At 35.9% G+C, this 12,353-nt stretch overlaps 1 protein-coding gene across 3 annotated transcripts in view; it reads left to right on the forward strand.

Moving 5' to 3' along the window:
- LOC145683953 (uncharacterized) overlaps positions 1–12,353 on the forward strand; it is a 318,861-nt gene that overhangs the window by 220,597 nt on the left and 85,911 nt on the right. For all 3 annotated transcript variants that reach the window (XM_081755667.1, XM_081755668.1, XM_081755669.1), the window contains one exon: positions 10,154–10,217. In XM_081755667.1, coding sequence (XP_081611793.1) covers positions 10,154–10,217 — 64 coding nt within the window. The remainder of the gene's footprint in view (positions 1–10,153; positions 10,218–12,353) is intronic.

Consider the following 12,353-nt stretch of genomic DNA (forward strand, 5'->3'; position numbering starts at 1 on the left):
GTGACAATACAATATTCCATTGTTACTTTCATACTTTGCAATATATCTATTTTCTTTAAAAGCAAATTTTAATATGTTTTTATTATCAACTTCTTTATTTTAAAATAAATACTAGCCTTTAACCAGCCCTGGTTTCCCTGGTTGCATATCACTTTAGGATTTGGAAAATGTGTCCAACGAATAAAAAAAATGATAAAACACCTTTTAAAGACATTCTTTTGTTAATCAATTCGCACTAAAAAGTTATAAATAATTTTGTTTATGCAAGGCTAAATAAAAAGAATGGGGCGCGTCATTTTATGAATTTATAAAGTAACTGTAAACCTATATTAGAGCGCATCTTTTTTGGTCATGCATAAACAAAATCGTTTTTTACTTTTAAGTGCGACTTGATTAATGAAAGAATGTCTTTAAAATATTTATTATTATCTTTTTTATTATTGTTAATGTTCACATTCTTGATATGGGGTGCTTATTTTGGTAAGGTACCGTATGGTGCGTTTCTATACTACTAGGGTATATTAAAATTTAGTTTCCTATGCGTTACTACATACATTAAACAGCACTTTCTTTTTAAGAATACTACAGAATTACGAATATAGTGTTTCTCCGCTAATAAGAGGGAGACAGATTGAGGGTACCAAAAACCCCTACTGTTGATTGAGAAATATTTAGGTGTCGACACTGATGAGCAACATCTACATTTGAATTTGAATGTTTTATCGGCTTTAGACAATTGATTCAGACCGGGATACATGGGGGACAGAATGTTGGAAGCAAGTAGTCCAGTCCCTAGTTTGAATGCCTGGAATGAGTAAGGACTCTTCCCCCCTTGGTAAAACCTTCCGGAATTGGAAGCAATATCAAAGAAACACTGTTCGAAAAGAGAGGGAGCAACCATGGATAAATAGATAGTCAGAGTCGAGTTTAGGTTTTGTGGGGCCCCAAGCTGTTGAAGGTAATTGGGCCCTTTATGTGTCCAGATGAACATAGGCACCCTAGATACAGAAATGAAGAAACTAGGAAGTAATTTAGGAAGCAGACTAGCAGAAGGAGTTCCATTAATTACATGAACGTAGGCTACACAGCAGGAAGCACTGTTGCTACGTATATACAATTTTATTTTATTTTTTAATTTTCTTATATTTTAGAAATGTATATCCAGTTTTTCTTTAGATTTTGGGTCCCTAAGCTATAGCTTGTTTAGCTTATACGTAAATCCGGCACTGTAAATAGTATACATATACAGGCGCGGATCCAAGGTGGCTATAGAGTCTATAGTCCCCACCCCTTCACGCTCAAGTATACACTGGATAAAATGGGCTTCATTCCTGTTTACTCTGGATAAAGAGGCAAACTATGGTTTAGCTTCTCCTTTGATCATATCCTGGATCCGCCACTATATATATATATATATATATATATATATATATATATATATATATATATATATATATATATATATATATATATATATGTATGTATGTATATAATATGTGTGTGTCTAGTGTGTTGTACGATGGACGCTGATGAAAGAGCTTTATATTATTCTTGATTTTTTGACAGATAAACAAAGAATATTTCGGGGAGTAATCTACCCTAAATATTATAATAATGTATCTTATCTTTTCTCTTGCATATATATTCTCAGTCCTGCAGGAAGTTTTCATTTCTTCCTTGGTAATAGGTAAACGAAGACTTTGGTTCGGCTTCTCCTTCACAAATCTTTGACGAAAGGTTGACTTTTTCGCTACAAACAAATTACTTCTTCTCATAGAAACCATCTACAAATACACTGTACTGCTGAAACAGAAACCATCAACTAAAGAGGTCATAAATTTTGCCAATCCTCGTGTTTGAGGTTCCCGTTCTTCACAATAATTTCCTTCCTCCCGCCCCTGTTAAGAAGTTCAAAGTAGGTTTTCAAAAGGACTGACTCCCGCTGAGAAGGAAAGTGGGATGAGGAATGACTAGTGCCATCTAGCAGTTAGACGGCCAAGTACGTGAACAAGAAAAAATCTGATTTCTGATTTCTGTAGATTCAATGATGAAGGATATAATTTCTCATCGATTGTGTAATGGATGTATTTGGAAACAGCAAAAAACATAGCACAGTAGCGCACAAATACAAAGACAGTACTCCATTCTCAAAAAAGTCCGAAGTTTTTAGCTCTTTTCCTTACTGTAAGAAAACGGAAGACTTTTCCCTCTAATTTTGATCATTTTCTTATGGGAATTTGGATTATAATTATCTGTATTTATAAGAAGAAAATATCACACACAGAGTTCGAATTACACCTTTAAAATGATATGCATCATATTGAGTGAGCTATTGAGACATTTTTGCGAAAGAACGAAATGAAACCATGATTTGCCTAAAAAATGGTTGAGATCCCATGTTAAATTGAACACCAATATTCCGACCGCTGTGGCCCACTCCTTCTCCCTCTTAAAAGAACGAGTTCAATTTCCCATGGTCAATTTTCCGCGTGACACACCATAACGTGTGATACTGCGAAGTCGAGTACATGTTATCAGGTCTCACTGCGGAAAAACGCAAAAACGCCAGACACTGAGCCAGATCGGTCATTTTTATACTACTACCTCATTTACAGTTTGCCACTCTGATATGTTTGTAACAAAACTGAGGTTTGGTCCAACGCCTTTCTAATAATCAACTGCCCAACGACCCTGCTTTTTGGATTGCCCAGTATTGCAGGAAAAGTAGAATTGCAGTTGGAAATGTACATTTCGTGTCGTCCATACATACACAAACACACATACGTTCACACACACACAACGTTTATTTTGAGCACATAAAGGTTATGTCCCTGATACTTCAGAAGGGAGTTAATTAGGACTTAACAGTTTCGTTCCTGGTATGGAAGGCGTTAAATTTACTCAATTGATTGAATATTCCGAATCTACAATAAAAGTAAGCAGTTCAATTTTCAATTTTGAAGTTGTTGTCGCCTCCTCCATTAGGGAATGGCGTATAACTTCAATTCATAATTCTTGAATTGTTAGTTTTAAAGGATTAGACAAGTATTAGTTATTTTTTTCTTTAAAATTGTTAGCGTATTTGTCAATATATTCTACTCCCACGACATTTTCATTGTACTTGATACGAGTGCATTAACCCTTAATATACCAAGCCCAAATTACCAACGTAGATTACCAAGCTGGGGTCCTTTAAGGACCCCATGCTTTCTTTTATATTCTCAATATTTTAGTGTGTAAGGTGACTCAGGTTAAGTTCTTTGGGTGTCTAAAAATATATTTAAGGTAAATAGTCATAGATGACATAAAATGACGTGTTTATTTTAACAGTACTTATTGATTCATTATTATTTTTATTTTTGTATTAATAAATGTGTTACATATTTTTAGCAAGCGTTTCCTGACTTTCTTTAGAAACTGAATCATCTACAAACTGACTGGAACGTACACGGACTGTTTTCTTTTTCTTTGGTACATATCTCACCACTGCTATATTGTCTGAAAATATGAATTTTGATGAACACAGATCTCTTCCTTTTGCAGTTTCCATCATTGCGGGAATATCAGTTTTTTTTTGTTCTCAAAGTTCCTGTCATGGTAATATTGTTCTTCAGTAAAAAAATCAGCAGTTTGCATAGATGTAAAGCAATTGTCTGTAGTTACCCCACTTCCAGACCCAAACAGTGGTTTCATCATTTCACATACTACATGGTGTCCCAATTTTGTCTCTCGTGCCCCTCCTGGAAGCTTCCCAGTATAGACTTGTGTGTTGAACAAATATGACGTCCTCACGTCTACAGCTGCCCAGACCTTGATCCCATATTTTCCTGCTTTCGATTTCATGTATTGTTTCATTGAACATTTGCCCCGAAATGGGACTAACTGCTCATCCACTGCAATTTCCTCAAACAGTTCAAATAACTTCTTACAACTTCCTACAAACCAATTCCAAATTTCATTTATGGCTGCAAGTTTATCTTTTTCCTTTCTTTCAGCACGTGTTGCTTTATCATCAAACCTGATAAACCGTAGGACACGTGCAGATCTATTCCGTGTCATGGCAGCAATAAAAATTGCACGACGAATACTTTCATCTGTCGTTCACATTTCAGAAATTCGTTCCTTTTGGCAGCGAAGAGCTCCAGCGATCAGTAGCACACCAAAAAATGCTCTCATTTCGACAGAATCTACATTGGTCCAGATGTTCATTTTGTTTGGGGGATTTTTTTGCATTAAAACCCTGAATACCACGTGATGCTTCAGCATTAGTGTGGGTGCAAATTGTATCTACAATTTGGTCATCAAGGAACATATTGAAAACTTCAGGCATTGTGGTTGCAAACGTAGCTGATTGTTTTGGGCCGGAAGACGCTTTCACAATAATATGTTGACGACGGCGAGTCACTGGCGGCACTGCACTATTCCATTTTCGTCCTATCTTTGCAATGAATTCATCTTTATCACTATCACAATCTAATGGTTCACTAGCAATGTCACTTTCCTCAGAATGGACTCCAAGGTTGTCTTCTGATTCTGACACACCTTCTTGTGTAATGAAGTCCTCATGAGATTCACTCAGAACATTTTCTGGGTCACTGAAATTACATTCATTAAGTATATAAGCAGTATCATCATCTGAGATCCGCCTACGAGCCATTTTCAAAAAAACTTAAACATTCACAATCTGTAAAAATCAAGAAATAAAGTAATTAAAATATAAAACATAGTTTACCAAGCGGGGTCCTGCCGGGACCCCAGTTAATTTTTTATTTTTTATCTTTTTCCAGAATGGAAGGAATGAATGTTTAATTATATAGTATACGTCTCTAAAGTATAAAGGACACATAAAAATCAAGAATAAATTGGTTCTTATAGTTGCGGCAAAATAACTAAAAAACATTCACTGGGGTCCCAGGAGGACCCCGCTTGGTATACTAAGGGTTAAAGAGTCCGAACATAGACTAACTTTGTTATGAGCAAACGTGCAAGAAAATGGAAAAAATGGAAAGTTTTGGTAATACATGGTTTATGTCTAAATGTATGTGTTTCAATTGCACAAAACCGTTTCCACGCAACACTGATAATTCACACTACGTTAAATCGTAAACCAATGTTGCCAGTTCAGCAAGCTCTTCCCTTTGGCCCTCAACATATCAATAATAATGCATTGTTTGATAAGTGTCTTGATCCTTTCTAACTTCAGTTATACAAAAATATTCACGTTCACCATGTCATTTTTGCGCGTCCTTGAGTTTCCTTCGAACAACTTGATGAAACGGAATTTTCTTTTTTGCCATAGTGAACCTTACTATTGTTGAGCTAAAGGGGCGATGCAATTGAAAAAATACACAATTGTTAGTTTAAACCAGAAATTTCTAACAATCTATTCTCCTTCTGTTTTAGTACCTTTACTCATAACATAATTGAAGACTTTGGGGCAAAAACCCGTTAAGTCCAAAAAGTGAAAGTGTAAAGGAGATTGCTTCACAAAAGTTTCTTGTCTTCCGGTTTTCTTCAAACTTGCCACATATATACTAGACCGAAAATAAACCGATACGTATTTTTTGTATCTTTCGGGAAATAGGTTAAAGGGGGTAAAGGTCTCCTTTTCAAAAAAGGGTTCCCTTGACTAAAAGGGACACATTAAAGAAACGAAACTCTGCCGACGCAAAGATGACTTGGAAGTAGGAAATATGGGTTGTGTCGTTTTTGCGACAGAAGAGTTTCAGGGGGCAATGGCTCCCTTCTAAATGACAAAGGACTCCGCTCAACCTTTACGGAAATTAGATTTAGGTGGAATTGCTTGAAATCGTGGTATCTTGTAGATATTGTGCACCTGAGAGAAAGTTTCAATGGGAGCAACCAAAAGTCACTGACCATTTGGCCACTACAGGGCCACCTTTTTGAAAGCAGCCGAAGATAGTGACATTCTGGATTTCGATGAAAATGACTGAAAGTGTGATATGTAGTAGATATTGTGATCCTGAGAAAAAGTCTCAATGCGCACAACTACCCATCACTGACCTTTGGGCCACTGCAGAGCCACTTTTTTTTAAAGTTGCGTTTAACGTCCCGTTCAGAGGCTATATGAGACGTAGACTTACTGATTAACGTGGAATGCCAGCCACAGGAATTCCCGGCGGGAATCGAACCCGGGTCTCCCACACCATAGGCGCTTACGCTAACCGCTTGGGCAGGAAGGAGCTCCTTTTTAAAAAAAAAAAAAAAGAGCAGAAGGTAACGGTATTCTGCATTTTCGGTGTAATTGCTTGAAACTGTGATATGTTGTAGATATTGTGATCCGGAGAAAACGTCTTAATGGGCAAAACCACCAATCACTGACCGTTTGGCCACTTTTTGTAAAGCTGCCGATGCGAAGATAGTGTTATGCTGGATTTCGGTCAAAATGACATAAACCGTGATATGTTATATATATTTTCATCCAGAGAAAACCACAATGGACACAACCACATGTCTGTAATCGTTTGGCCACCAGAGGGTTACTTTCTTGAAAACAGCCAAGCATAACGATGTTCTGGATTTCTGTAAAAATGAGTAAATTTGTGATATGTTGTAGATCTTCTCATCATGAGAGAAAGTGTTAATGGACACAATCATCAATCCTTGATCGTATTACCATTACAATTTCAGATTTTTGAAAACAGCCGGGTATAACGATATTTTTGTTTACGGTGTAAATGGATGAAACTTGATACGTTGTAGATGTCATGATCCTGAGAAAAATTGCCTAGGGCTTTCCAGGGTTTTCTTTTGTCCCTCAAGATGAACATCGGAATATTTCTATGCTTAAATTGTGTTAGTTACTACTCTCCCCATCCCTTTTCCGGGTTGTGGGATAGGACTTTTAATTGTTTCATACAATTCCAGCAAAATTCCATAATATCCTTACCTTCTGTTTTAAGAAATGTGGTCCCCGTAGTTGCCAAATGGTGAGTGATTGGTGGTTGTGTCCATTGAGACTTATTCTCAGGATCACAACATATTCAATATAGCACGGTTTCAACCAACTCAACTGAAATTCAGAATACCTACCTTCTGCTGTTGTCAAAAAACGTGACGTTGTTAAGTGGTCAAATGGTCAGTAATGGGTGGTTGTGGTCATTGATATTATTTCTAAGGATCCAATATTAACAACATATTATGGTTGCAAGTAATTCCCCCGAAATTCAGAATACAGTTACCTTGTGCTCATTTAAAACCTTTACATGATGAACGACTCAAGGGGTTTGCCAACAGTTTAAACTTCCATCACTTGGCTCCTAACTAACCTAAAGAGATGATTTAGGTGTCTATCTCTTTAGGAAGGATCAAACGTTCCAATGGTGTGCATTTCGTTTACAACGGGGTTCCAGCAGCAAAAAGGTAGGAGGAGAGATTGGATGTTTTATTTTCCCCTCCCAGTCGGCATTTTGGGGAGGGAGATTCTCCCTCCAAAGGAGCTGCAAACCTAAAAAGTGGTATCGATAAAGATAAATAAACACGTGGAAACAAGTTACCTTGTTGGAATCATATCTCATAAGCTTTCAAACGAGGTATGGCTTATATCTCTGTGCCAATTAAGGGGTCAGGGTAGACCAAAATATTTCGAAAAATATGAACAGGGTGATTCTCGTAGGAAAGATATTCGACCATTTTTCTCACTTGGTATTGAACTTTCGCCCTTCACGTTTCTACATGACTGTACCCAATGTCAGGTGTACACGAGAAAATATTTTTTCCTGCGTAAATGATTAACAGTGTTGCTATCGTCTGAGAAATTTCCAAAAACAAAAAAAATCTAATTTTTTACAAAAAGTTTTCGCCTTCTTCTCCTTCTACGAGTTTGAAACGAGGGACACAAAGTTATCTCGTTGAATATACATTCTATAATCTTTACACGGTGGTATAGTTCATGTCCCTGTGGCAATTAGAAGGGCCGTCAATGTAAAGGTCTACGATTTTCTTGAAATCACTATCTGTCCTGTAAAAAAGTGGCCATATAGTGGCCAAACGGTCAATGAAGGACAGTTGTACAAATTGAGACTTGTTTTCAGGATCACAATATCTACAACATACCACGCTTTCATACATTTTTACCGAAGTCCAGAATACCGTTACCTTCTGCTGTTTACAAAAATGTGGACCTGTAGTGGCCAAACGGTCAGTGATTGCTGGCTGTGCCTATTGAGACTTTTTCTCAGGGTCACAATATCTACAAAATATCACGATTTTAAGCAATTCGACCTAAATCTAATTTCCGTAAAGATTGTGCGTGGTCCTTTGTCATTTCGAAGGGACCCATTGTCCTTTGAAAATCTTTTCTCGCAAAAAGAGCAAAACCCGTATTTCCTACTCTAAAGTCATCTTTGCATCAGGAGAGTTTCGTTTCTTTAATGTGTCGCTTTTAGTCAAGGAGACCCTTTTTAGAAAAGTGGCCCTTTACTCACTTTAACCTATTTTCCGAAAGAAACAAAAAATACGTATCGATTTATTTTCGGTCTAGTATATACATATATGGCATGTTTGAAGAAAATCGCACGACGAGAAACCCTTGCGAAGCTATCTCCTTTAAAGTTTCACATCTTGTACATAACGTGTTTTTGCCCCAAAGTCTTCAATTGGCCTAAACTCGGAACTTTGATACGCACAATATGGTGTTCTTTTGTGTAACAGAACAAAACTAAACATTCGACGTACTCGCAAGTATATCGAGATGGATGCATTTGTACTTCAGAAAAAAGGAGACGTTCAGTGTTCACACATGTTTTAGACTTGCAGTAGATGCCCGAAAGTCTGCCATGTAATCGAAGATGAGAGGGCTGGTGAAGGCCATACATATATTTACGTTCAGAAAAATCCGTTATCCGAACAGCGGTATATGGTACAAATATACAGAATCCTTATATTTACTCAGAAATCAGTACAGAGCATACGTTATCCATATGTTACATACGTAATGCCATCTTTCCCTCTTAGATGTTACATCATGCCGTTGCAGGATGTTTGACATCGAACTCTCTTCGATATATTACATGTATGTATATGTATGTAACAGAACAAAACTAAACATTCGACGTACTCGCAAGTATATCGAGATGGATGCATTTGTACTTCAGAAAAAAGGAGACGTTCAGTGTTCACACATGTTTTAGACTTGCAGTAGATGCCCGAAAGTCTGCCATGTATTCGAAGATGAGAGGGCTGGTGAAGGCCATACATATATTTACGTTCAGAAAAATCCGTTATCTGAACAGCGGTATATGGTACAAATATACAGAATCCTTATATTTACTCAGAAATCAGTACAGAGCATACGTTATCCATATGTTACATACGTAATGCCATCTTTCCCTCTTAGATGTTACATCATGCCGTTGCAGGATGTTTGACATCGAACTCTCTTCGATATATTACATATGTATATGTATGTTACATACATCAGCTATATATTACATACGTCCTTGTTATTTTTTATTTGTTTTACTTGTTATTTTTTGTGGTACAGTTATGATTTACTTATATCAACTTATATGCAATACCTTTGTAGAGCATTAAAAGTATACGTCGGAAATGAATGATATCAGGGAATTTTGCCTAGTATATTTTTCATTTCACTACATATTGTTTGCATTCATAATACTAGGTTAATCCATATATGTTAAAACCTTTATATTTTACTCTTTTGTTGGAGCATATTTATCCCTTCCAAGTAGGGAAAATTTGAGCTTTAAAAACGTGTAAGTTTACATTGAATACATTTTATACATTTCATAAAAGATGTAAATTTCGCTGTTGTGATGTGGAAGAATGGTTTCAAATATTTTTGAAGTGCTGTAGATAAATTGACAACCACCACTGCGGTTTGTAGTGAATTTGTTGATGAACAAAACACAACACTTTTTTAACACGTTTGAAACTTACATTACGTGAAGTGTTCCGACTAGGTACCTTTTCGAGCCCACAAGAGACAAGACTAATATCAGTGAAACTAATTTTTCATTATTTTCTCTTGGTTTCCAACATATTCTAATTAAACGTAGGTTTAGTGCATTTCAATATTTTCCTTAGAGGTATGGATCATCAATTTTCCTCTTTTTTTATAATCTAAAGATAATCGACAACCGTTCAAATATAATTTTGTGTTATTTTGCAGGCTGAAGAAACGAATACAGGTTCCAAAAGAAGGAAGTGCATTCAGAGACCAAAGGCATCAACAAGTAAGAGTTCATTAACTATGAAGTTGAAAATTTTATAGATACATTGTTTTGCTTACAAAACAAAAAACTTATTTTTAAATGCAAATAATGTTTTGGTATCTTTGTTAAATGATGTTTTGTTCGTTTCCATGTTGTTAATTACGGTCAATTGGTTAATTTTTAATTGAAAAACAACCTTTTATCCTGTTTTATTTAGGTAATTTTTCAAATTGAGCTACAACACAGGCATTTAAACTTCTTGTTACTCCTTTTGTTTTCAACTTTGGAAATTTTGACCTGATTTCATTTATTTCTTAACATTATTACCAGCACACCTCGTTTGTTATTATGGATTACAGTTTCTAACACGAAAGTTAATATGCATATAACTCTCTAAATCGTTACGTTTACTGTCGCGGTGTATTAGCATATGACTTTGAAGATAAGACGCGTAAGAAGTAAATTAAATAAAAAAATATTCAATATATATCTGGTCCTTTCTGAACATATATGCATTTAACTATCTACCTCATCATGATCGTTACTGTTATTAACAAATTCCTTTTTTCTTTTACTTGTTTATGTAATTGATTTTGTAATTCTGTTATTCCTTTATTATTATTATTATTATTATTATTATTATTATTATTATTATTATTATTATTATTATTATTATTATTATTATTATTATTATTATTATTGCAAATTTGAGACTTGGCTACATATTTTATATTTTACGAATTTTCTGATTGGATTTTACGCCTTTTTGTTGAATAATCAACACACTCCACTTTAGGGTTTTGGAGGAGGGAAATATTATCTTGTTGCTTTTCATTTCTTTACTTGCATGCTACACCAACTCTGGATGCTACGTTTCACTTTTCTATATCTTCGGGAAGTACCCTAAAGGTTGTGATGATCATAAGAGAATAAGTGGATAAGTGATGAAACCTATGAACTTTGCGTATTAACAACACTTAAAATAGCAGGTTGTCAGAAAAGTCATGACATATTTTGGTAAAATATGACAAATGATGGTTTGTGGATAGAGTAATTATTCGGATCCTGCAATAGTTTGTCATGAATAGCTAAGATGTTGAGCGTCTTGTGTAGTAGTATTGCTCTTTGGTTTTGTTTTACAGATTTGATCAGAGATAACATGGGTCAATGAAAACTTGACCCACCACCCACCTTGGTCCATTCTAACCTATCATCCAACATGTCCCACTCCGATCCACCACTCAGCATGAAACACTGATCCACCAAAACACATAGTCATCAATTCTGACACATGATCCACATCCTCTTTTCTACCGACCTAAGAGTTTATACTTGTAATAAATATATAAGAAATATATAAATATAAGAAAATAAACTGGTAGATACGGAACATAAACATAGAGCTGTCTATTTCTACACATGTTGATACAATTCAAAGAATGTGAAAATAATTTCTGTCGTCTTCTCTTCTTGGGAAATTAGAAATTATGGTAAAGATGAAATGTAATGTAAATCGGGACAATCCCTGCAACCGATGACCAGCACTGTAACTTAGATTCTTTTCTTGGGGGCGGCAGCATTAATAATCTTATTTGGACACCCTAGAAAAAGTTGATTTTCTAATTATTGGACCCCCATTCTTCAACTTTCTCTTAACCTTTATGGCCCCCCGGAGCCTGTGGGCCCTCCCTCATGGCAAGGTATGTGGTTCCGTTACTTACTCCCTGGGCCCATTCCATACATGCCAAATTATTAAGGGGATAATATTGACAAATCTCAAAGCCATACGAATAAATATTACTAAAATGGGTCCACGACTCATTTTCGTTCTATTTACCTTTGTGTGCTGTTTTGTTTATGTAATGTAGCGACCCTATTTGATGCTTTATTTCCAATTTCATGTTCGTATCGTATATGGAATAAGAAAATTTTGTCTCGAAATGGGGCCCCTCGAACTGCAGGGAGCTTCTCTGGGGGACAGTTGTCCCCCACAAGTTACGGCTATGCGGATGACGTAGGCTCAACTTGAAGAACATTTCGTGATGTTTTCCTCATTGAGCAACGTCTATATAACACGCTTTTTTAGAATTAAAGAAGGAAATCTCGAGTAAGTCATTAAGACACTCACACAAGTTGCTTATATTTTCTTATTTATGT

Source organism: Thermobia domestica, chromosome 4 (genome assembly GCF_964235325.1).
Source record: "Thermobia domestica chromosome 4, izTheDome1.hap1.1, whole genome shotgun sequence".
Lineage (NCBI taxonomy): Eukaryota > Metazoa > Arthropoda > Insecta > Zygentoma > Lepismatidae > Thermobia > Thermobia domestica.